This window comes from Chiloscyllium plagiosum, unplaced genomic scaffold, assembly GCF_037043375.1.
Source record: "Chiloscyllium plagiosum isolate Xiang-an unplaced genomic scaffold, Cpla_swu_hap1 HiC_scaffold_5, whole genome shotgun sequence".
In the NCBI taxonomy this organism is placed as follows: Eukaryota; Metazoa; Chordata; class Chondrichthyes; order Orectolobiformes; family Hemiscylliidae; genus Chiloscyllium; species Chiloscyllium plagiosum.
The window spans coordinates 79,769,431-79,796,869 of NW_028270143.1; the positions used below are offsets into that span (position 1 = coordinate 79,769,431).

The window sequence follows — 27,439 nt, forward strand, 5'->3', positions numbered from 1 at the left end:
ACACACTGTCAATAAGGCCTCATACCTAAAATGCATTGTCTGACCTGAGATGTCATCTCTTTTATGCTGATAAAAGCTTAGGTTATCTTGTGAAAGTGACTTGAAAGAAATTCTGGGATTTACATATTAATCAATTGAAACCTGTATCTCCATTCTAACTGATTAAAGACTTAACCACCATCTAGGTTTGTTCAATACATTTACGTCAGTTGTATGATCCTTTGATCTCTTTACTTATAAATTCTGTGTCCAATATATTCTCTTACTAGCTACCTGAAGAAAAAGCAGGGCTCTGAAAGCTTATGGTTTCAAATAAACCTGTTTGATTATAATCCAGTGTCATGTTATTTTTGACTTTGTCTACCCCAGTCCAACACCAGTACCTCCACATCATTTCTTAGCTGTACCCATGCAGTTTCCACTAATACCTAACATCCTTCCTGAGTATTGGGTTATTTTCCTATTTAAGCAGCAAGGCAATTGCACTTCCTTTTCCTTTTTTGTATGTCCTTCCTAAAAAACCTGTACACCACTGGATATTTTGCTCTCACTCCCGGTCACCTTGCAGCCACACCTCTACATTCCTAACTATATTATACTCATTAGTATTTATTTGTGTGACTAATCATCCACTTATTGCAATTCAGGAAGTGGAATATTAACTGCTCTGTTTATGCTGGAGGTATTACCTGCCTATTGAGTGCCACCAGTTTTTGTTCATGATTTTTCATAATTTTTTTCTTTGACTTTTTTTGAAGTTCACTTAAAATTTATATGGCGCCAAATCATTGAAGCCCTATAAATAACTGTAGTCATTTGAAAATAATTTGCAATGTAGAAATTTGTTCTTTATTAACTAAAAATTCAAACATGATAAAAGTCTACAAAATGTACCCTTAGAGATTTTATTTTAATCAGTGTCTAGAACTCATTTTACAGATACAGAACATGAGGTATGTTTAAGTTTGCTTCCATCTTTCATTGTTGGACCATCTCTGCACGTTCCTGTTATCTTAAGATTTGGAGATGAAAATGGACCTCCTAGTAACTCCTTTGATGTGCTTTCGATTGACATGAAACGTCCCCAGAAACCCTAATGGGAAAATAGAGACACATATTCACCAAAGAGCTTCCATTGTACTGTATGTTGATGGTACAACCTTTGTAAAACAGACTTCGTTGCTGAACTGGACAATAATGAAAATACCTCAGTTGCATATATCTTCCAAATGAAGTGAAATTGAAATGAAATCATTATTTTAACAAGCTTCTACAATTTAATTTTTCATGAAAGTGGTTCTTATAATTTTATTGATTCTTTGTTGATGATTAATTTAACTGGTTCCATACATTCTTTCTAATTGCTATGCATGACATTATGTTAAACTTTATTTATACTCACTTATCTTCTTTTATAAAAATTATTTAAAAATATGAAAATATTCAGCAGATTGATAATACCTATGGACTGAACAGACAAATTAGCATTTCATTCATGGACCTCTTAGAACTTGAACAGCCACGAATGAGTCCTTGCCCATGAAGCACAAGAAGTTAGCTTACAAGGATAGCAGGTAATTGGGAAGGTAGATTGTTTCGTGGCCCTTTATTTCAAAGGCAATGGAGTGTAAAAATAGAGTGGTCCTGCAAAAACTATCCAAGTACTGATCAAACCACAGCTGGAATACTGTGATGTGAACAGTTTTGGAACAGTTATCTAAGGAAAGATAGCTTTGGAGGCAGGCAAGAAAATGTTCACCAGGATGATCCCCAGGACTGTCTGATAGGAGAGGAGTAATTGAATATGTCCTCATTGAAGTTTAGAAGAATGAGAGGCACCTTATTGAAACAAAAGATCCTTAGGGGACTTGACAGGGTAGATGTGGAAAGTCTGCTTCCCTTGTGGGAACAACTGGGACCAGAGAATAGTATCACCCATTTAAGACAGAGATGAGACATCAGAATCTACTTGGCAGCAGAAATCCAATGAATTTCTCACACTTCATATTGAAGCTGAAGATGGAGGTGAGAAGAGGTTAAGAAGATGTTTTACAGTAGAGAAATAAGCCAGGTGTTATTTGGAATAGTGGACAGTTTTTAATAAATATTTACATCCCTCATATCCTTTCAAGCATGCATTATTGGACTTAAGGAAACTGAGATGAGGTTAATACTAGAAGAATTTTCAGAGTGAGACAGAGTAATGGCTATACTGGGGACTAGGCCATCAAAGCTTGAGGTAAGGTGTCGTTTACTAAATCAGTAACTTGAGAAATGTCATGACAAATGGAGGGTTAAATGGTACACCGTTAGGAATTTAAAAGGCAGTTATTTGTGAAATAGGGAACCAGTTATTTTCAAGTGACAGATACTGTAGGAGGTAGATTTGGGAAATGGAAGAGCGATACGACTGGAGAGATCTTATCTGTGATTCATATATTGGACACTACAAGGGAAAGGCTGTGAATAAGTGTTGGGAAGCTTTAATGGAGGATGAAATTTGGGAAGAATAAGAAGGCAGTGAAATCAGAAGAGAGAGGATAGCATGATTTTAAAATGATGACAAACAGTAATGTATAATCCAACTAAAAAAACAGATTACAGGTTGTTCTGCTTTAACACGTGTTTTGTCAGCACTAAGTGACTATAATGCAATTAATGAATTGTGGATGTTGTTTGGATGACGCAAACTTTCTACTGAATGTGTGTAGCAATTTTCTGTTAGCAATCTTCTACAACACAATTTTCTGTAGCGCAAGGTAACAGAGAAACCCAACTGTCGTGTTATTACAGAATGACATGTGCTACCACTTTTTGAAACTCACTGATAACTAATCGTTTGGTAATACAGAACTTTAGCATTGCTGAAAAAGCCTCATTTTATTGAAGCTTTTTGTCTTACACTGACAAAGAGTCAGAGGTTATTTGGCCCAGAATGCCTGCACGAGCTTTTCAAATAAGCATCATTACCTACTGCCAATCTCCCACTTTGTTTCCATGCCCTTGCATGTTATCATTAAATAAACAATCATCCAGTGCCCTCAACTGAATTTGTCTCACCACACATGCAGGCAGTGCATTCCATACCCACTGCTTTTTGTCATTAAGAGAAATGATTTGGAACATAGGAGGTATGGTCAGTAGGTTTGCAGATGACACTAAAATTGAAGGGGCAGTGAACAGTGAAGATGGCTATCTTAGAGTGGGAGATATGGTCAGTAAGCTTGCAGACAACACTAAAATTGGAGGGGCAGCGGACAGCCAAGAAGGTCATCTTAGAATACAGAGACTTTGATCAGATGGGCCAATGGGCCGAGTAGTGGCACATGGAGTTTAACTTAGACAAATGTGAGGTGCTGCATTTTGGAAAGGCAAATCAGGGCAGGACATTTCTACTAAAGGGGAAGTTCCTGGGGAGTGTTGCTGAACAAAGAGGTCTTGAAGTGCAAGTTCATAGTTGCTTGAAAGTAGAGTCTCTGGCAGACAGGATAGTGAAGAAGACATTTGGTTTGCATGTATTTATTGGTCAGTGCATTGAGCATAGGAGTTGGGAGGTCGTGTTGTGGCTGTACAGGACGTTGGTGAGACCACTATTGGACCACTAGTGCAATTCCGGTCTCCCTGCTATAAGGAAGGATGTTGTGAAACTTGAAAGGGTTAAGAACAGATTTGCAAGGGTATTGCAAGCGTTGGAGGAGTGGGGCTAAAGGGAGAGGCTGAGTAGGCTGGGGCTGTTTTCCATGGAGTGTTGGAGGATGAGGGGTGACCTTATAGAGGTTTATAAAATCATGAACAACATGTATAGGGTAAATAGGCAAGGTCTGTTCCCCAGGTTAGTGGTGTCCAAAACCAGAGGGCATAGGTTTACGGTGAGAAAGGAAAGATTTAAAAGGGACACAAGACGCAACTTTTTCATGCAAAGGCTGGTGCATGTATAGAATGAGCTGCCAGAGGAAGTATTGGAGGCTTGGTACAATTACAACATTTAAAGGCATCTGGATGGGTATATGAATCGAGGGATATGGGCCAAATGCTGGCAAGTGGGACTAGATGTATTTAGGATATTTGATCAGCGTGGACGAGTTGGACTGAAGAGTTTGCTTCCTTGTTCTCCAGGTCTATGAAAGTTATTCTCAAATCACCCTCCCTTCTTTCGCAAAAAACTGCCCTTTCCATCTGTCTTGTTACCTTCAATGATCTGTGCACATAAACACTCAGGTCCTTTTGTTCCTGCACCCCCTTTAAAATTGTACCCCTACACTTTACTGTCTTTCTGTGTTCTTCCTACCAAAATGTATCATTCACAATTCTCTGCATTAAACATACCCACCACCAATGTGCCTGCTCCACCAAGGTGTCTACGAATTGTTCGAGTTCTATGCTGTCAACCTCATAGTTTAGAATTATTCCAATTCCAATTATTTCAAAAATTCAAATTCCAGCATGTACTCACGAGGGATTTAAGCCCAGGTGCCTTGATCTTACCTGGGTCTCTGGATTACTAGCCCAATGACAATATCATTATGCTGGCACCTCCCCAGACACAAAGAGCATAATTCACAACAAATATTAAAGTAAAGTAAAAAGAACACTTATATTCCATGAGACGAGAGCCCTGACTGGTTGGCAAGTGGAATCTGATTAGTAGGGGCATTACCATCGGGTGCTGACTGGCAATTAACTGCCAAGTTCCTTTACGTTTTACATCAGATATATTGATTATGATTGTTCAAGTATCTAATACTGGAACAAGCAAGGTACTGACTGTACTCAACCATCTCCGTGCTTGCAAAACTCAAACCAGTGTCCAGCATTAGATGTGAATCTGCAAGTGGTTACTGTTTGTTAAATAATTCTGAAAGTGCAAAGAACTGTGCTAATAACCAAATTTAAGATTGTTAGTCAGGCATGCAGTGCAGTGTACTTGCGTGTACTGGAAACTACATATGTTAGTACACACGGCCCTACTCTTTACAAACTTAAAAGCCCGTACATCGACTGTATCTGTTTGAATGCAACAAAATAGATGATACCCATTCTCTGGTTCCTTTTCAGGGCAATGCTTTATCCATTCAGTCAACTTCTCTGATTTAAAATTGAAATAGAACTTGTCAATTAGCTGTCAGTCATCATCTAACTGGTGCATTCCCCATGCCAATGCTTTTACCAATCATTATCCACTTCCAGCACTTTTGTCTTAGACAGTATAAATGTTGTTTTCACCTTACTCTGATGTTTCTTATAAATTGCCTCGATGAATGCAGCATAAAAACCTAAGACAAAACGTGTCTTTTTTACAGAAATATTCATTAACAAGTGCCAATGTTGGAAGTGTGAGAGTTACTTACAGTTGTGTGTAAACCTGCAATTTCAGTCTTATGGATAATGCTACTCAAATCTTTATTCTTCACCTTGGACAATTCTATGCTGCGTTCTTGATCCTTTTTAGCTTTCTAAACACAGAGAGATTCAATTAAAATGGTAATAATGACAGTTATAGGGAATGAATTAGTAAAATTAGTAAAAGAAATTATGTATACAAGAATATTTTGCTAACCAACTTGAATTTAAATTAAGCAAAGTAAAGGGACAAATCTCAGAATGCAGAACTTGAAAAAGTTTATTTTAAAATTGTGTTATCCCTGTGGAGACCTTCCGTCACAGGAGTCCCTCAAATTGAGACCATCTGATATGCTATTTCCACCATTTCCCTCACTGCCGTTAGCCCAACAGACTAAACTTCCTTGAAAGAATCTCCTGCCCAAGCCCTGAACTCATTTTTTTCTACTTTCACTCTTTTCTTTCCTCATGTCCTCTGCAAACTTACCTTGTTCTTGTGACACACATTTTGCTTTTAATGACCACCTTGTTGCGAAACTGCTAACTAGCAAACTTCCCTTCTTGATCCCCATGTTAGTTGATTTTTTTAATGGCTCTTTGATTTCAGGAGTGGAAATCTAGTCACAACGTTACTGCACTAGCATTTCAGATGCCTGAACTAATACTATAGAAATAAAAGTTCAAACTCCAATTAAGGTAGTTGCTGCAATTGAAATTCAGTTCATTAATAATTCTGGAGTGAAAAGAAGACAGTTGCACAAATGGTATCCATGTAACTATTGGAATGTTTAAAAAATAAGGATGATGACATCTTTACCTACTCTGTTCTGCATGCAAACTAGACACACAGTAATGCCGCTGAATCAACTGCACTCTGAAATGGCCTGTTAAGCCACCCAGCTGTGTCAAACCCCTATGAAAAATATCAAAGAAGCATAGGACCGAATGGTTACCTGTAATTGACTTAAGATTTAAATTGACTGGAAATTACAAATGTTCATTCTAGCCAGTCAGCCCTGAAATATTCTTCCTCTTGAACCTCTGTGAAGTTGTGTTAAAATCTGGAGAAGTATCACTTAGAAGGTCAAAATGTCTGAGACCATTAGTATTTACAAGTTCCCCTCCAAATGGGGAACTATGCTATCATTCCCTTGCTATCACTGGTCAAAATCCCAGAACTCTCTTCCTAATAAGAGTGTACCTCCATCACATGTAGCACAGCAGATCAAGAAGGCATCTCATACCACACTCTCATAAATATAATTAAGGATGGACAAGCAGTATGGTATTCCCAGGAACCTTCACATTCCAAGAATGAATTAAAAAGTGATCTCTCTTTCTTTCCAATCTGTAGTCATAACTCTAGCTTCTTTTTAAAAAGCCCTTAGCCCCATCACTTTAGCAAACTATTATCCTGAAGGTTTTATCACCTCTGAGATTCTTGCTCACCTTTCCCAGAGATCCATGCTTGAATGTCTGTAATTAGGTGTCTGTCCCCACCACTGTAGGGAAATGATTTTTCACAAGTCACAAACAGCAACCTACTGTTGCAATCTCTAGTAAGACTGCGAAATTCGTGTTTCAATCTGGAAAGGATGAGTTACTTTTTTCTTGTTCAGGCAAAATTTGAAATCATGGGAACTAACTAAGAGAATAAAAGTGCAAAGTTCCATGATTTTCAAAAAGACTCCAACTATATAAAGTTTGTAAAGTAAAACTATTTACATCTGCACATATATTATACATCCATTGAATACTCCACAGAACATATCACACAGCAGATGCAGTCAAGATAGGTACCATGGATTTCTCAGTATCCCTCTCTAATCTTACTAATATTATTCCATTATATTTGATTCCAAATCTTCACTTTCAAACAATTAGTTTTATAACCCTCTCAAACACTGCTCCATCATGGTACGCCTTAATGAATGTGCATGTCCTGATTGTTCAATCCCTTGCCTTTATACTGTGTTCCACTGGATTCGTGAAGCTGCATTTCAGCATTTAGTCATGGGATCAATTTCAGTTCTTTTACCATCATTAACCTGGTACTACCTCTGAATTTCTCCCAGGTCCAATATTTCTCAACGAGATCAAGGATCTACTGATTGTGGGCTTCCTTCAATTCCTTCACCATTATTTAAGCTGCATTAAACTGTCAGTGGCTCAGATCGCTTCTTCTAAGCCCTAACTCTCTCCAATTCAGATCATGCAGCCTTCTATTACTTTCTTAACTCCCCGGTATTACTCCTCAGGCGCAAGTGCATGGAACAATCAATGGATCTTCAATTTCTTCCTGAACCCCAGCTTCAGCCGCTGCCTTCTCAACAAAAGAGCTAACAAGAGCACTTTTCCATCAGGAAAGTAATTCCACTACTTCTATCCATTTGACTCATTCATCTGCCATGTGACTCCCCTTATATGACTGCCTTGCGTCGCATGGTCAGGTTTTCATACCACCACCACTACTATGCAACACTCTGAGGATGACTGTGCACTTATAACGAAATTCTGTTGCACAAGTGAATAAACAAACCCTACATTCCCATAATAAGGCATCAACAGAGATCACAAGTAAGAAAAACTTCATATGTGACATTCATTGCAGACTTCAGCTTTCCAGAGCTGGCTTGTTGGTCTATCAAAGGAGGGTCTGCAGTCAACAGCACTTGATCTTAAATTGAATCATTTGGCCTCATCAAAGCTGTGAGGCTGCATTCCCATTATCTTCTGCATCTGGAAGGATACTTTACAGTCCTTGAAGTTACTCGACTTGGACAACAGATTTTGATAATCACCAAGTTAGATACACCTCCAATCTAAAAGGGAGTCAAGAGTTTGAGAGGATGAGGGGCTGGTGATGGGGCAGATAGGAAACTATAGTTAAGGATGAGATCAACTATGAACATAGAACATAGAACAATACAGCACAGGACAGGCCCTTCGGCTCACGATGTTGTGCCGAACATTTATCCTAGCTTAAGCACCTATCCATGTACCTATCCATTGCCGCTTAAATTGCCGCTATGATTTTATTGAAGGGTGGAGTAGGCTCAAGGGCCAACTGCTGCTTCTAATTCCTGCATGTTTTTATCAATTGGCCAGCCTTCTAATCTTTTCTTTTTAAATGCTTAATAGATAAATTTTCAATCAACGAAGTCTGGCATATATTCAGTTTTTCACAGGTTCAACAAATGTATGGATTTTAAATCAATATAAAAACCAAACTCCAGCACTAAAATTACCCACTAAAATCACCAAAGTGAAAACTAGAGAATTTGAGCTACAATGTTGTAGTGCTATCTCCTCCCCAAATTTGTAACAACAGTAATCTTAGTGGGAGCAGTGAATCATGACATTTCTTCATGAAAGGTGAGGTTAATCATTGAATAAGTCATGCTAAGATGAAATGTTTGAAAGTCAGGGCTGAATGCTTAAATCGAGCAAGCTAAAAATTCCAGTTGTATGTTTCTGGGAGAGAATGGGTTATAGTATCAAAGCATATATTGAGTTTCCAATTTCCTCACAGTTCAATACACAAGATAATGAACCATTTAAAAGATGTCATTTTTTTAAAGAATAAAATGTACTATAACGATATTTGTTTCACTAAATAAACAATCCTTGCCTTCAAGGTTTCATAGTTTGATGTTCTGGCCACATACTCCTGCCACGACTTCTCGAACATATCTCTTTGTTTGTGGTTGTGTTGTATCTTTGAAAAATAGTTCGGAAAAAATGTTAAATAGTACTAAACAAAACTAATATACTGTAAAGATTAAAAATTTGAAATAATACACATGCACTTACAAAGACTCATCCTTTGTTTTAGACAACCAACCTATTCAGACATGTTATACCAAAAATCTGGAGCAGGTGGGACTTGAGCCTAGTCCACCTGGTCCAGAAGTAAGGGCACTATCACTGCACCCCAAAAGTTTCCTCTGCAAAGTGACAATAGTTAATAGATTCGTTAGAGGATTCATGTTCAGCATGTTGTCCTTCATCAAACTTCAACATTTTCCAAATTGCACAGCACTGAGGGAACATTGCTTTAGACTCCCCAAAGCCTTTCCACTACCCACCTTTATTAATAAGAATGGAAAAGAAAAAAAAATCTCCTTCTTCCCAAGCGCCAGTCTAGTGAATATTCTCTGAACTTTAACCTTATGCAAGTCTAAATAAGGATATCAAAAGTCTATCCTAGTTGTGGTCTTACTAAATTACTGTCTAGATTAGAGTGGTGCTGGAAAAACACAGCAGTACAGGCAGCATCCATTCCTGATGAAGGGCTTTTGCCCGAACCGTCGATTTTACTGCTCCTCGGATGCTGCCTGAACTGCTGTGCTTTTCCAGCACCACTCTAATCTAGACTCTGGTTTTCAGCATCTGCAGTCATTGTTTTTACCTTACTAACTTACTGAACAGCTGTAGTTCCTAGAATTGTACATAGTGTACAAACATAGAAAAACCAACAGCAAAAAGGAGAAGAAATGGTACAAAAGCAAAATTAAAATCTCTTTATTTAAATACATGTGATATGAAGAACAAACTAAATTAAATAAAGCTCAGACAGAGGGAATGATCATGAGACATGGTTACGAGGAGATCAAAGCTGGGAATTAAAGATTCAGGGTATGTGACTTTTCAAAAGGTCAAACAGGAAGGAAAGGTGGTGAGGTAGCTTTGTTAGTATGAGATGGAATAAGTGTAATAGCAAGAAATGATCTTGGATTGAAAGATGTAGACTCCATATGGGTGGAGGGAAGATACAACAAGGAGAGGAAGTCACTGGCTAGATTAGTCTATAGGCACCCTAACAGGAGCTATGCTGTAGGACAGAGATTAATACAGGATATAAGGAGGGCGTGTAAAACGTTGGTACATTATTCATGGGTGACATGCATATTCATGGAGGTTGGGAACATCAAATTAGCAGAGGCAGCTAAGAGCAAAAATTCATAGGAGGTATTCAGGTTAATTGCCAAGAATAATTTATTGTGGATTCAAGAGCAAATTATTGCAGATGCTGGAATCTGGACTGAAAACAATAAATGCTGGAGATCACAGCAGGTCAGACAGCATCCATGGAGAGAGAGAGAGAGAGAGAGAGAGAGAGAGAGAGAGACAGAGAGAGAAAGCAAGCTAATGTTTTGAGTCGATGACTCTTCATCAGAGCTGGCAAAGTGTGGAGGAGTCAGCATTTATGCTGTAGGCTGGGGGAGTGGGGTGGGGTGGTTGTGGTGGTGGTAGGGTGAAAAGTGCTGGTGGAGAAAAGATGTTGATAGTTCAGATTAAGTGATTGAAGTGTGAGAATGGCAAAACAATGGTGTGTCTAACTGCCAGACTTGAAAGAAGACAGTGCCACTGGGGTGGAGGTGGGGAGAGAGGACGTGATGACAGAGAATGTAACAAACTAAAAGAAAGGGATGAAAGGGGAGTTGATTCACAATTTGAAGGCGTTGAACTCAATATTCAGTCTATAATGCTACAAAGTGTTAGTCTGAAGATGAAATGTTGTTCCCCCAGTTTGTGCTGCAATTCGCTGGAGTACTGCAGCATGCTGAGGACAGATAAGTGGACATGCGAGCAAGACACTGTGTTAAAATGATCAGCTACGGGAAGGTTAGGGTCATGCTTGCGCACAGACTGGAGGTATTCTGCAAAGCAGTCACCCAGTCTGCGTTTGGTTTCTCCAATGTACAGTAGGCCAAATTGGGTGCAGCAAATACAATACACAAGATTGGAGGGCTTACAGGAGAAATGTTGCTTCACCTGGAAAGACTGTTTAGGCCCTTGGATGGTGAGCAGGTGAAGGGGCAAGTGTTGCACTTTCTGCGGTTACATGGGAAGTTACGTAATGAAGGAGGGTTAATGTTGGTGATCATGGAATGGACTAGGATGTCCCAGAGAGAATGATACCTGTAAAATGCAGACAGGGAGAGTGAGGGGAAGATGCTTTTAGTCATGCCGTTTTGCTGCAATTGTCTGAAATGGCAAAGAATGATCCTTTGAATGCGGAGGCTAGTGGAGTGAAAAGGGAGGATGAGGGGGACTTGATCACACTGCTATGAATGATGGCATGTGGCAAGGGGAGAAGCACAGGTGATAGGTCGGATGCAGTAGAGGACCGACAATTGTGGAAGAACAAAGCCATGTCAGCAGCGCTGTTTTGGGAGGTGACATCATCTGAACAGATGTGACAGAGGTTAAAAAACTGGGAAAATCGATCAAGTCCTTGCAAAACGTGGGGTGTGACAAGCTAAAGTGAAGGTAATTATAGGAGTCAGTGGCTTTGTAGTGAATAGCAGTGGACAGTTTATTCCCTGAAACGGAGATAGAGAGGTCAAGGAAAGGAAGGGAAGTGTCGGAAATGAACAATGTGAAAGTTATTGATGGATGGAAATTGGAAGCAAAATAAACAAATTTTTCAAGGTTCTGGCAGGAGCATGAAGCCACACCGAAACAGTCGTCGATGTATCAAGAAAAAGAATCATGGGAGGGGGGGCCAGTGTAGGTCTGGAACAAGGATTATTCCACGTACCCTTAGAAGATGCAGACTTGGACTCCTCTGGTGCCCTCCACCATATTGACACTTTCCAGTTCCCTTGTCTTAACTGCCTTCTGCTCACCATGGATGTCCAATGCCACTATACCTCCATTCCCCACCAGGATGGTCTGCGAGCACTCGGCTTCTGCCTCAACCAGAGGCCTGAACAATCACCAGCCACCACCATGCTCCTCCGCTTGGCTGAACTTGTTTTCTCATTGAACAATTTCTCCTTTAATTCATCTCAATTCTGCAAAATCAAACGAGTGGCTATGTGCATAGTTCCAGTTATGCTTCTTTATGGGGTATGTGGAACAATCCTTGTTCCAGTCCTACACTGGCCCCCTCACACAACTCATTCTTCGGTATATCAATGACTACTTTGGTGCTGCTTCATGTTCCCGCCAGAATCTTGAAAATTTCATTCATTTTGCCTCCAATTTTCATTCTCCTATAACTTTCACATTGTTTATTTCCAACAATTCCCTTTCTTTCTTTGACCTCTCTGTCTTCATTTCAGGAAGTAAACTGTCCACTGCCATCCACTAGAAAGTCACTGACTCCTATAGCTATCTCCACTACGGCTCATCACACCCTACATCTGACAAAGACTCCATCCTATTCTCCCAGTTCCTTCACCTATGTTGCATCCATCTGGATGATGCCACCTTCCAAAACAGCGCTGCTGACATGGCTTGCTTCCATAACTGTGGTTTCCCACCCACTGTAGTTGATACGGCCCTCAGCCATATCTGACTTATCACCCATGCTTCCACCTTCACCCTTTTCCATCACTCACAATAGTATGATCAGGGTCTCCTGGTTCTCACTTTTCATCTCACCTGCCTCTGCATTCAAATGATCGTTCTCTGCCATTTCAGACAACTCCAGCAGAATAGCACCATCAAACACATCTTCCCCTCACTCACAATGTCTGCATTTTACAGGGATCGTTGCTTCCAGGACATCTTAGTCCATTACTCACACACCAATACCACCCTCCTCCTCACGGCACCTTCCCATGTAACTGCAGAAAGTGCAACACCTGCCCCTTCACCTCCCCTGTTCATCATCCAAGGGCCTAAATAGGCTTTCCAAGGTGAAGCAACATTTCATCTGTACCTCCTCCAATCTTGTGTATGGTATTTGCTGCACCCAATCTGACCATTGGGGAAACCAAATGCAGATTGGTTGACCGCTTTGTAGCCGGTCATTTTAAAAGAGTGCCCTGTTCGCATGCCCACTTATCTGTCCTCAGCATGCTGCAAAGTTCCAGTGAATTGCAGCGCAAACTGGGGGAACAAAATTTTATCTTCAGACTAGGCACTTTACAGGATTACGGATTTAATGTTGAGTTCAACACCTTCAAGTTGTGAACCAACTCCCATTTCTTCCCTCTCTTTTAGCTATATTTGTTACATTCTCTGTCACCATGTCCTCTCTCCCCATCTCCCTCCAGTGACACTGTCTTCTCTTTCCAGTCTGGCAATTGTTTTGCCATTCTCACATTCCAATCACTTAATCTGAACTATCAATATCTTTTCTTCATCAGCACTCTACACCCCACCACCGCCACAACCACCCCACCTCCACTCCCCCCAGATTACAGGATAAATGCTGCCCCCTCCATACTTCACCAGCTCTGATGAAGAGTCATCGAGACTCGAAACATTAGCTTGCTCTCTCTCTCTCTCTCTGTGTGGATGCTGTCTGACCTGCTGTTGTGGATTCAACCAGGGATCAGGCTATTCTTATCTGGTAATCTACAATGCCGCAATTATCTCCAAGTAAAATATTCCCTCGGAATATACTTTACCCTGGGGTGGAATAGGCTGGAGTGGATTGGGAAAGGAGTTTAGGATAAAAGATCGTTGAGGAACAATGGCAGACATTTAAGAAAATAACTTACAACAAAGATAGTCAAGGATAGTATAAGGGCGGCTGAAAGAACATTTGATGAGGACTCGTCTACTGAGGTAGTGTGGGCTGAGTTCAGAATCAGGAGAGGAGAGGTCACACTGCTTGGAGTTTTTTATAGGCCTCCGCAGAGTTCCAGGGAGGTGGAAGAGAGAATTGGCAAAATTATTCTGGGTAGGAGTGAAAGGAACAGGGTTGTCATTCTGGGGGACTTTAACTTCCCCAACATTGGCTAGAAACGCTATAACTCTAGTATGTCGGATGGATCAGGTTTTGTCCAATGTGTACAGGAGGGTTTCCTCACACAGTATGTCAAAGGGCCGACAAGACACTGGATCTGGTACTTGGTAATGAACCAGGCCAGGTGTTTTATTTAGTGGTAGATGAGCACTTTGGAGAGAGTGACCATAATTCAGTTACGTTTAGTTTAGTGATGGAAAAGGATAGGTACATGCCACAGGTCAAGAGTTATCGATGGGGCAAGGGCAATTATAATGCGATTCGGCAAGAATTAGGATGCATAGAATGGAATAGCAATATGCAGGGGATGCAGGCAATGGAAATGTGGAGCTGATTTAAGGAACAGATATTGCGTGTCCTTGATAGGGTATGTCCCTGTCAGACAGGAAGGAAGTGATAAGGTAAGGGAATCCTGGTTTACTACAGAAATTGCATCTCTTGTTAAGCAGAAGAAGGAGGCTTATGTGTTGATGAGGCAAGATGGTTCAGATGAGGCGATGGAGAGTTACAGATCAGCTAGGAAGGTTTTAAAGAGAGAGTTAAGTAGAGCAAAGAGACGACGCGAGCAGTCTTTAGCAATCAGAATAAAGGAGAATCCTAAAGCTTCCTATAAGCATGTGAGGAATAAAAGGATGACTATGGTAGGAATAGGGCCAGTCAAAGACAGAAGTGAGAAGTTGAGTGTGGACCCTGTGGAGATCAGAGAGGTGCTAAACGAACATTTCTCATCAGTTTTCACTCAGGAAAAAGGGAGTATTGTAGAGGAGAAGAATGAGGTACGAGATATTAGACTAGAAAGGATCACGGTTAGTTACGAACAGGTGTTACTAATTCTAGAAGGAGTGAAAGTAGACAAGTCCCCAGGGCCGGGTGGGATTTATCTGAGGATTCTCTGGGAAGCGAGGGAGGAGATAGTAGAGGCTTTGGCTTTGAAATTTGAGTCGTCATTGTCTACATTAGGACCAGAGGACTGGAGGATTGCAAATGTTGTGCCCTTGTTAAAGAAGGGCAGTAGAGATGACCCAGGTAATTATAGACCAGTGAGCCTTACTTCTGTTGTAGGAAAGGTTTTGGAAAGTATTATAAGAGATAAGATTTATAATCATCTAGCAAGCAACAATTTGATTTCAGATAGTCAACATGGTTTCGTCAAGGGCAGGTTGTGTCTCACAAACCTCATTGAGTTTTTTTGAGAAGGTGACCAAGCATATAGATGAGGGTAGGGCAGTTGACGTGGTATACATGGGCTTCAGTAAAGCCTTAGATAAGATTCCACATGGTAGACTGTTGGAGAAAATGCAGGGGCATGGGATTGAAGGTGATTTAGCAGTTTGGATTGAAACTGGCTTTCTGAAAGAAGGCAACGAGTGGTGGTTGATGAAAAATATTCAGTCTGGAGTCCAGTTACTAGTGGTGCGCCACAAGGATCTGTTTTGGGACCATTGCTGTTTGTCATTTTTATAAATGACTTAGACGCAGTCACAGATGGATTAGTAAATTTGCAGATGACACTAAAATTGGTGGAATAGTGGATAGTTTGGAAGAATGTTACAGGTTGCAGGGGGACTTGAATAAACTGCAGAATTGGGCTGAGAGGTGGCAAATGGAGTTCAATGCAGCTAAATGTGAGGTGATGCACTTTGGGAAGAATAACAGGAAGGCAGAGTACTGGGTCAATGGAAAGATTCTTGGTAGTGTGGATGTGCAGAGGGATTTTGGAGCCCATGTACATAGGTCCCTGAACATTACCACCCAGGTTGATAGTGCTGTTAAGAAGGCATACAGTGTGTTAGGTTTCATTGGTAGAGGGATTGAGTTCTGGAGCTACAATATCATGCTGCAACTATACAAAACGCTAGTGTGGACACACTTGGAATATTGTGTACAGTTCTGGTCACCATATTTCGGGAAGGATGTGGAAGCATTGGAAAAGGTGCAGAGGAGATTTACCAGGATGTTGCCTGGTCTGGAGGGAAGGTCTTATGAGGAAAGGCTGAGAGACTTGAGTCTGTTCTCATTGGAAAGAAGGGTATGAGGGGATTTGACAGAGACATACAAGATGATCAGAGGATTAGATAGGGTAGACAGTGAAAGTCTTTTTCCCTAGGATGATGACATTAGCTTGTACGAAGGGGCATAACTACAAACTGAGGGGTGATAGGTTTAAGACAGATGTCAGAAGCAGGTTCTTTACTCAGAGAGTAGTAAGGGTGTAGAATGCCCTACCTGCCAATGTAGTTAACTCAGCCACATTAGGGAGATTTAAACAATCCTTGAATAAGCACATGGATGATGATGGGATAGTGTAAAGAATAGTTCACAGGTTGGCGCAACATAGAGGGCTAAAGGGCCTGTTCTGCGCTGTATTGTTCTATGTTCTATATACCACATGAAGGGAGAAGAGGGAAGTGAAAGTGCAGTTGCCAAATTTGTGAATGATGGACAAGTAGATGAAAAGGAAATTGGTGAGGAATGGCACAGAGTCTGCAGAAGGAAACAGACGAGATAAGTGAGTGGGAAAACAAACTTTGGCAGATGTCCTTATTTATTAGTCACTGAAAGCAAGCATGCAGATGCAGCAGGCAGTGAGGAAGGTAAATAGTATGCTGGCCTTTAAAGCAGGGGAATATGAGTACCAGAGCAGGGATGTCTTGCTGCAATTTTACAGCAATTTTAAGATCACACCTGGAGTCTTGTATGTATTTTGGTCTCCTTTCTTCTGGCTATGGAAAGAGTGCCTCAAAAGTTTACCAGATTGGCTCCTGGGCTCACTGGATGCACAAATGAAGAAAGACTGGACGGGTTATGATTTTATTCTGAGAGTTTTGAAGAATGGAGGCAGGAGTCTCATAGAAACCTATAGAATTCTAACAGGACAAGACTAGGTAAATGCAGGAAGGATGTGTCCAATAACTAGGGAGTCCGGAACCAGAGGTGACAGTCTAGAAGAAACTTCTTCACTCAGAGAGTGATGAGCATGGGAAATTCTCTATCACAGAAAGTTGAGGTCAAATCATTGAATGTATCCAAGAAGGAGATAGACATAGTTCTTAGGGTTAAAAGAATAGGTCTAGGATGAAAGCATGAACTGGGTTAAAAGTTGAATGATTGGCCATGATCATACTAAATGGCAGAGCAGACCCGAAGGGCCAATGGCTTACTCCTGCTCTAATATTCTATGTTTCTATGTAAAAGCTTAGCACATAGATAAAGATGAAAATTTCATACAAGAGCGTACTTGCATCAAACTCAACATGGTAATAAAAGTTAAACAACTTTGATATGGGAGCAAGTTAAAGTCTCCACAAAATTGGAAATGAAATGGGTTGGGTTGCCATTTCCCAGCTGTTTTACATCCAATCATACCAGTGGAAATTATTGTCAACAGCCAGAACATTGGTGAAATTTTGAACATTGATAACGAATGAGTAAAATACTCATTTTGCAATAAAGCCATAACAAATAATTAAAATATTGAGGGGGCATCATTTTAAGTAAAGGGCAAGAGGTTTAGAGGGGATTTGTGGAAAACATTTTTAACCGGAGGTAATGGAAATCTGGAATTCACTGCCTGAGAGGGGAGTGGAGGTAGGAAATCTTACAACTTCAAAAAGTATATGGAACAACACTTAAAATGTGAATGCATTCAATGCTTTGGGCTAAGTGTTGGAAAGTGGGATTAGAGTAGATCGGTTGGTGCAGACTTGTTGGGCTGAAGAGCCTTTTCTGTGCTGTGTGACCATTTGACTCAATATATTTCAATAATACATATCTTAAACACACTAACATAATAAATGCTATGCTATTAAAACCCAAGACTGTTTACCTCTGAATACATTTTCTGTTCATCGTATTTATCCTGTTTTTCTTGGTTTTCAAGTATGTCAGTTTGATAGTGAGCAATCTGCCTGCCAAGATTCTCATAATGCTTCAAAATAATATGCATGCTGTCGATGTCCACTGCAATTGGATGGACTGCTTCCTGCTTCAATTCCTTCTCAATTTCACTCCATATGCATCCTACCTGGTAATAGAATTTGCTCTTAAGTTGAATGTTACATAAATTTGTTATAAATATTATTCAGTAGGTGTCCTACTGTTGACTATTCTCCTCCATTCAATTTCCTCTGTGGTTCACTTTGTGGCACCAGTGTATCTGAGTTTCATTTCACTGCATCCCATTAAACAACCAGATTTTGGCTAATGGAACCTTTCTCTGCAGCTGCATGGTCACTTTTATTCCATGGATTTTCTTTAGTTCCTATCCTATTCATCATCTTACCAGCAACAGCAAGCCTGAGACGTACAATCATGTACACATCAATGACACCCAACTTTCATCAGCCAAATTATGCTCTAAGTAGTAATGACAAGCACAAATCATACTTTAGAACTATACTTGCCATAGATATTCTTTGGACTTGCACATGACAAGTTCCCGTCAGCCCAGGGTCAAAATAGCTTAACTCCCACTATAAAATCAACAACAATCACTATAATAATCTGGGCCTATGCAAACTGGATGAAGAATTGTCTTGTTTTTGGCCAATTAAGCAGAATGTACAGCACAGAGTCTAAATCATGAAGTCAGTTATAATATTGAATTCAATGTCAAATCTAATAAATAAAGCAAAATAAAGAAAGGAAAAAAAAGGATTGGATTTGTAGAGATAAATGAGACCAAAAAAACATTACACCAATTATTAAAATCAGAATGAATGAGGCCCCACACTTGTAAAAGGTAATTTTCAGTGCCAGAGAATTTGCTCAATAATTTAAACTTATCACACCAGAAAAAGGGTGCACGCACAGCAATGAACAAGTTAATCTTAAAGTTAGAAAGAGGATTTTTTGGGCCAGCTATATTCACGATAGACAAAAGTTTAAATAGATAAAATAGAATGGAAAAATTAGAGTTTAAGAAATTAACCCACCCTTATTATATGGTTTCTATGGGAAGTGATTTTTATTCAGCATATTTTCCTTTAGCATGCTGTTTTAAAAGAATGGATTAGGAATGCTAATCATCAGAAAGCTGAATTTGTATCAATAATGCTATTTACAAATATTTGCTGTACATTCATATTTTGAAATCACCTTACCATGAAGTCTAGGTATCGATGTACAATGGCAAGTGTGACATAATCATGTGCAGACAAACCAGGTAGATCTTCAAAACCTTTGGAAATATATATTTGTGCAATAATTTTACAATTAAATAATCACATTTACACCAACATTTTTAAAAATATAAGCCTAATTAATTTGTTGTTTATTGTAACACAAAATTCAGAGAGACATCTCTCTCTATTAAAGGTGTAATTTGGGTTCTTTTTATTAATACCATAGTCATCGACAGGTAAAACTGAATATGGACAAATGTTGACACTTTTATAAAATTCTATTGCAACAGATTACAAATCTTAGTATGTCTCACAATATTTCACATGCAATGATCAGTGCAAAAAGAGAATGTTAATGAACACATAGATTTACATTCATTTTGTAATTTGGATTTTTCACAATGTTTAATCTATTTTTATTTGCATTATGTTTAATTAGCTAATAATAGCTTATCTTCATACCTAATTTGCAGAAAATAGAATAAATTTTCACCCTTGAATTTTCAGCAACATCAATTACTGCAGGACTGAGGCGATTGGATGGTAAAGTGATTGTTCCATATTCATCCTGTGTAATTCCAGTCAGAGGCTTTTTGCTATCTAAATTGGTTAAACAAAAAAAGTTGAAACAAAGAATATAATACCGAAGACTGCAGTTGAATGAGAAAATTAAATGCACAATTACAAGTTACATCCATGCCTCCTGCCCCCACAGTTTTTGTTCTCTGGTTTTGCTCAAGACATTTAACTTGGAAATGTAGTAAAATAGTAAAGAAGGTAGTAATAATAAATGTCAAGAATCATAGGCAGGCTGGTGAGATGGGTGGACACATGAATTCGAATGCAGAAAATTATGAGGTGATAGATTGCTACTAGAATGAGGAAAGACAGTACACACTAAGGGGTACAACTTTAAGAATATTCAGACCGAGGTATTTATGCTTAAAATTTCTGAAGGTGTTAGGACAGATGAACAAAGCAGGTTGTAAATCCTCCCACAACTTCTGGGAAGGATCTCTAAGAAAGAAGAGGATACTTTGCAGTGAATACAAAACAGATTTACCAGAGAGAAAAGAAAAATTAGGGTTTAGAGACTTTAGTTACAAGGATGGTCTGAAGATGCTAGAATTATTCTCTTTACAACAGAGGTGATGAAAATGAGATTTGACAGAGGTAATTACAATCATAAAGGATTTAGATTGATTCAATAAAGGGTAACTATTTCTAACATTTGGGGACACTGATTTAAGGTGACTGGCCAAAGAACCATATGTATATGGCAAAAGACATTTTATGCAATTAAATGATTGGATCTTAGAATTCAAATAGAGTGGATCAGAATGCATAGGATGTTAGAAGCAAATTTAAGAGCAGCTTTAAAGTGGATTTTGATAAATACTTGAAGGGGAAAAGTTTGTATGGATACAAGAAAACGGACTAGGAATAACTGGATTAGCTCTTCCTGAAAGTCAGCACTGATTTCATGGACAAATAGCATCTGACTAACTGGTGCTATTCCATGATTCGATAAAAATGTGTCAATTCTGGTTACTTTAGGTATTGCTTGAAGGCTTATGATCAAGTTAGCTTATCTGCATGCTACCACCTGTGTCAATAAAAATAAAATCAGGCTTTGTAGATTATTTTATGGGGATAGATTTCGTCACTTACAATTTCTCACCTTCATTAAACTATATGTTAGACATTCCAGATTTTAGGAGTTATTATACAAAATTTCACATATTTAACTTTGTGTAAAGTAGATCTAGTCAATCTTGCATCAGCATACTCATGTGTATGACTTGATCTCTTTGAATGCTATTTCTATGAATTGAAAACGTAGAGACTGGATTTCTATCACACTGGATTTTTACATGGATTTCTATCACAAATATGTAGGCCCTAAAGTTCTGATTGGGGCCAGGACAGATTCTATTTTGGGGTTTCCAAATTGTGGAGAAAGTAATTTTGTTTGGTGTACTCATTTTCAAGTGGCTAGCCCCAAGAGTATCTCTGTTGCTTGTTTTTACTGCACCAAGGGGGCAGGCCTAGTGAGTTTTCTGGGGTATGGGTTTATAACCATAAATTTGTTAAATCTAGGATTAAAATGAAATATGTTTTTGGCAATGGTGATAATGAAAACCTATATAGTTTACTAACGCCCTTTAGGGAAGAAAACATCTTTACCTGCTCTTGGCTGAACCCAACTAACAGCAATGTAGTTGCCTTTTAAGTGCCCTTGAAATGGCCTATTAACTCTCTCAGTTATATTCAAGAAAGCAGTTTACCAACATCTTCATAAGGACAGCTGGGATGCGTAACAAATACTGCGTTGTTGAAGATAAAATGCATAAAATAACAATCCTTGTTGACAGCAAATGTAAAAAGGTGATGTATTTAGCATGCCCTCAGTTCTGGGTCCAGTAAAGTTGCAAGACTAAGCAGCCTTTGGTTAATCTGTAGTCGTGGACAGATGAGAGGCTGGTCCTCAAAATACTCCTCCTCAGAATGTGATTTCAGTGCTTGACATATGATTGGAAGGTACTTCATCTGCCTTGCACTTCACTCACTTTCAGTGCACTTCCTTGCTATCAGCCTTTCATCACAGCATGGGAGCAGCTTGTGATGAAGTGGTTTTAAAATATGTAGATGTTTCTTTTGATAGTCTTTAACTGCAACAGAAAATAATTCCAGTGGCATGGCTGGAGATTGGATCTCTCGGTATGTGTGAGCACCAGCGCCCCAAGAAGCACACAGCAGATTATTTCTGACATTTGTGACCATGTGGATCAAGGCTTGCTTTCCAATTGGACATACGCTACCAATGGCCATCAAGGTGTCTGACATTGGAGAGCTGTACCACTCCCTCTCACTGCACTCTGCCATTCTCTGTCTGTTGCTGAGTTGCAAACTTGCATTTCCGCAAAGAGCAAAAGCAGGGAGGTATGCAAAGGCTTGTGTAGAGGGGAAGAAAGATTATAATATGTGTAAGTAACGGGTGCAAGAAGGTAATTAGTGAGAATGAGAATGAGTGTTGAATATTGGTCGGACATATGAGTCATAGAGGTCCACAGCACAGTCAAAGCCCATTGAGTCTGCACCGGTCAAAAACACCACTTAACTATTCGAAACCCATTTTCTAGCATTTGGCCCATAGCCTTGCACCCCGTGGCATTGCATATGTACATCTAAATACTTCTTAAATATTATGAGAGTTCCTGACTCTACCACACTTACAAGTAGTGAGTTCAAGATTCACACCACCCTCTGTAATGAAAAAATGCATCCTCAGATCCCCTTTAAACCTCCCTTCCCTTACCTAAAATCCATGTCCTTCTGCAGAAAGGAATGAGTGGAGCTGCCAGGTGTGAGTGCCTGAGTAGTGCTGTGCAGAAGAATGCTGGGGAACTCAAAGTGTGGGTTCAGCAGCTGTAATTCTGGACCCATTCCCACCAACAAACTGCCTAGATGCTCTTGGTGAACGGATTCCAGCAAAGTGGTGTTGTTGACTTTCCCAGCCACTCCATTCATGCTTGTTTGGTTAGAGAAGCTATCTGTTTTCCCACCCTTGGCAGATTTCACCTGTCCATCCTTCAGATTCTGCAGCGGCATCTCCAGGTAGGAGTATGAGAACTGGGAACAGCGAGGTCATGTCTCCAATCCTGCTGTTACTACAGCCATTAAATTTCTGTCCATTTGACCCACCTCAGCCCATAAAAGTGAGATCCTTTCAATTAGAAATCTCCCCTTTGAAAAGTTACATTGAATGACACGTAGCACAGGAACAAGCCACTTGGCTGAACCAGTCTTGGCCAGAGTTTTATGGTGAATTCAAGGCCATTCTTATTCTTTCTCATTTAAACCCATCATTACAACCATCTATTTAATCCAAAACCCCATTCCCAAGTGCTTGTCGAGGTTTCCATGAAATGCATATTTGCTGTTAACTTCAATCACTCTCTGGGTTCCACACTGTTAGCATTCTTTGAAAAACTCTTTGGCTCAGTAAAAGAGCCAGAGCAAAGCTGGCTTGTGATTCTGATTGGTACTTGAAATTTCAGCAGAAGGTTTTCAAAATTCCATCCAACAAAGTTGGAACATAGCCTTGATAAGTGACAATCATATGGTGAGAATATCAAGTGCATAGTGTAGAATGACATGCTTGATTACAAAATTTATCTCTATAATTGTCTTAATACCTACCATTACCTAATATTACGCAACAGTTCAGTGAAAGCAAAAAGATAAACTCTTTGACTACGGACTAAATGTGTATTCAGAATTACAATTAACCAGATATTGCCTGTGACAGAAAGGTAGAAGCTTAAAGTCGACTCTAAGATTTAAGCACACAATCTAGCTTGACACTTTATTGCATGGCTGAAAGAGAGATATTATCAACATCCTTTGGATGAGACATTAAGCTGACATTTTGCCTACCTGTTCACGGTCTTGTGGTCTTACAAATTTCTTTGAGGAAGCTCTCCCACTGGTCTGGAAAGAAATTCTGCTCTCAACAAAATAAAAACTAAAACAGATCAACTAATGATGCTTTGATGCCTGTGTGAGTTTGATGTTTACAAATTGGTTGCCATTTGTCCTACAGAATAACTTTGGCAGCAATTAAAATATAAATTCTTAATTCTTATAGTGGAGCATTTCGGATGTCTGGAGGATATGGGAACAATAAAACAAACTAATGTTCTTTCTTTCTATTTCTGCTTGAAAAGTAATTTGTTTTTGTGATGCATTTTGAAATGTCCTGAAGACATGATAATGCACTATGAAAAAAATGGATTTTTAAATTTATGGCTGAGTGATTTGAAGAGCTAAACAGAATTTCTACAATACTTGAGAAAAGGATCTACTAGGTCTAAGTCTGATGTTAGGCTTCACTTCCTGGGTTTTAAAACGCGCCTTTCAACCATGTCACAGATCAATGAAACATAGAAACCTTACTAAGGGAACTCAGCTGTAATTATATAGCACCAAAATTCTTCAGAATTCTTAAGCAAAACCAGAGGCCAGAATCTTAGAGTCAGGGGTCACTCAGTTAGGGCAGAGAAAAGGAGGAATTTATGGTTTCAAAGGGTGGTTGGTGGAATTCTTTAACGCAAAGAGTTGTAGAAGCTCAGTTAAATACATTCAAAGCTAAGATAGATTTTTAATCTATCATTCCCCACATCCTTGCTGGCCTGACACACCTTCTACCTCAAAACTCCTTTACACATCAGCCATACCTACCCTAAGCACTCCATCAATTACCTGGCCACCCCCCATCCCCCCTACTTGGCACCCTTTCCACCTCATACCTTAACTACCTTGTACCCTAATCCCTTAACCAGCTGCCACCCCAACCCCACACCTTTACCCACACATTCCTGATGAAGGGCTTATGCCCAAAACATGGACTCTCCTGCTCCTCAGATGCTACCTGACCTCCTGTGCTTTTCCAGCTCCACACTTTTCAACACTTTCCTTACACACTCACCATTGTTCAGCAGCTGTTAAAGTGTCTTGCTGCCAGTGAACACTTAAATCTCACAATATACAACAATGACTGCTGTTAAAACATAGCCTGACTGCTCCCCTATAATCCTACACTGCATAGGAACTGTGGTCATTTCAGCTTTGATTTGCATTTTTAAATGAGCCAGGATTGGAATTCCCAGTTAGAAATGCAGAGTTAAGCACTAACGTAAAAATATTTGAGCAGAGCAGCAATCTGACTATAATTGTCACTCCTCAGAATATTGGAGGACTGTGAAAATGGATTTATTTCAAGTTTTGGAACTACATGTAGTGATTTCTTGAAAAGAGACCATTGAAAAGTCACCGTAAGCATTAGAGGTTTTTTTTAAAACAAGGCTTTCTAGAAATCTCATGACTGCTAAGATCTGGTTGCTTTTGTTAGGGAACGCTGCTGGGGCTGTTTTGAATAGTGACTTGAGGGAGTGGTTTTGGTATCTGGTTTCAGTTGGGGTCAAAAACATCTGAAGAAGGGCTGCCCAGCTGATTTCTCCCATTTCTGTAAATAAGCCCTCTTTTGAATTTAGGATGAAACCTATTTTTCCTTCTGACAGAATGAGTGAAGGAACACTTCAATATTCTACTTCCTGAGCAAGATGTGTCTGCAAAACTCTAGAGACAACCGTGTAATTAGCAACTTGATGATGCATGTCAGATCATCAGCCAACAGATTTGAGAACATTCCAAATTTTATCATTTTGCCTTGAAGAGTAACCTATGTGTAAAGTTTTTTTTGCCATTCAATGCAGAGAAATCCATTTTTTTCTCTTCTTTCCTGAAGTATTTGTTTTTCCATGCATTTTGAGGATATTTAGGGGGATAAACATTTATACTTCTATATTATTGACTGTATTTGTTAACTTAATATTGTACCTTCAATGAATAAGTTTTATTTTTGTTATAAACCAATAATTTTGTTTATTTAGAAACCTGGATGATATATCTTTTTATTTAAAATCTGATAAACACAATGTGTTTGTTTAGCCATCTCTGTAACTGGGCAAATCTATTTTTATTATGTGCTATGAACCACAGAGTAGTGGGACTTGAATAACAGTGAACTCCTTTAGCTTCATAATAGTACAAGGACTAGATGACACAATTTTGTAGTTTTTGGCGGGAGATGCAGTGAAATGTGCAAGAAAGACTTGAACCTTGGCAATCCTGGCTGACAAGTAAGGACATAACCACCATACCACAACAGGTCTAGTTTTAAGAGCTTACCACTGCATCCATATTAGGATCTGCCATCTGGATCCTTAATGACCATTTTAGGGAAACCCGCTGACAAGTGACTGTTCCCACAAGGGACAATCTTGCGATACCCATTTGAACCTGATGACAGTAGGAAAAACCCTGGCCTGGAGTAAATATGGTTTTACAAGAGGGATGTATTAATCGTTCAGACATGCTATCATTGAGGCAAAAGCTGTGTAATCTAATTTGCTTCCTTGGCCGACACTGAATGTTATTAAATGTTTAAATTCTTTGTTTCCATTCAGTGACTATAATTATATCATGTCAGTCAAATACTCAACACTATTTATTTTTGTGGTAACTTCTTTTACTTGGTGAAAATTTAGTTAATGGAGAGGACCTCCCTCTGGAAGTAAGAACAGAAACTTAGGACCATTTCTGGGTCACAAACCAATGAGCATGGAGTGGCGGTTTCAGAGGCATACCGCTTAATTGGCCCAATGATGGACGTGGCAACCAATTATTGGTGGAGAAGGTGGGTTTAATTCAAGCGTGGACTTGATATAAACTGAACATACCAGCTATTTTTTCAGCTATTTCATCATTAGGTCTTTTATATAGAAGAGCACAGAAGCTTTGAATTAAGAATTTCTTGGGAGAGCCAAATGATAGTATTTAATTCCTACCTAGCATTGAAAATTGAATTAGGAAGCCTCAGCACTGCACTTTCCAAGCTTGTCCTCATGATTTCTTTCTGTGTCTTTCAAGTGTCCCATAGATGCAAACTTCAAAAATACCAGTGTAACTTCAATACCATCACTGAACCAGGTGCATTAGCAACGGAGCTCAAAAGAAACACTGACATGTTACAAGTACACCCTCCCTCAGCGCAGGTGTATTACATCAGTGGATGCTTGTGTGTGGCTGGAAGAAGGTAACACTAGCTGATGAACATAGTACTGTTCTGCATGGGAAGGTTTCAGTTGGGGAAGCTGTTGTGGTCAGTCTCTCCTGAAGTGGGGAATACAGACACAGCTCTGTGCACTGGGCACAAATGCAGGATGTCAGGAATAACAGGAAGTGAGATGCTACCTAGACCAGCAGCAACAAATATGCTGCAATTTGGTGTGTGAGATCATGGGTTGCTTTTGGAGGTTTCCAACCAGCTTATATGTGCCATCAGGTTCCAGAGCTTTGAGCAGCTGAGATCCTACATTGAGAAAATAACTAACGTTACAGAGAGCTAAATGAAGCAGACCTTAGAATTCATGGAAGAGCTGGAAATGTGTTGCTGGAAAAGCGCAGCAGGTCAGGCAGCATCTAGGGAACAGGAGAATCGACGTTTCGGGCATTAGCCCTTCTTCATGGAAGAGCTGCACACTGACATGCAGAGATCATGACATAATACCCAGCTGGATTTCTCAATTGGGGTATTTGTTTCTGATGTTCTATCAAAAGCTAATTGGTCCAGTCCTTCTGACCTTTAGATAGTTGTTTATATAAAATAAGAAATTCCATGTTGTTGCTGCTGCACTCAGTA

General features: G+C 39.5%; 1 protein-coding gene across 2 annotated transcripts in view; it reads right to left on the minus strand.

Annotated features, from left to right (window-relative positions):
• Positions 1-705: 705 nt before the first annotated feature.
• Positions 706-27,439, minus strand: part of cfap69 (cilia and flagella associated protein 69) — a 117,060-nt gene continuing 90,326 nt past the window's right edge. For both annotated transcript variants that reach the window (XM_043690357.2, XM_087986845.1), the window contains 6 exons: positions 19,636-19,773; positions 19,153-19,229; positions 17,877-18,074; positions 8,972-9,058; positions 5,349-5,453; positions 706-1,093 (listed from right to left, as the gene is read on the minus strand). In XM_043690357.2, coding sequence (XP_043546292.2) covers positions 929-1,093; positions 5,349-5,453; positions 8,972-9,058; positions 17,877-18,074; positions 19,153-19,229; positions 19,636-19,773 — 770 coding nt within the window. In that variant the 3' untranslated portion in view covers positions 706-928. The remainder of the gene's footprint in view (positions 1,094-5,348; positions 5,454-8,971; positions 9,059-17,876; positions 18,075-19,152; positions 19,230-19,635; positions 19,774-27,439) is intronic.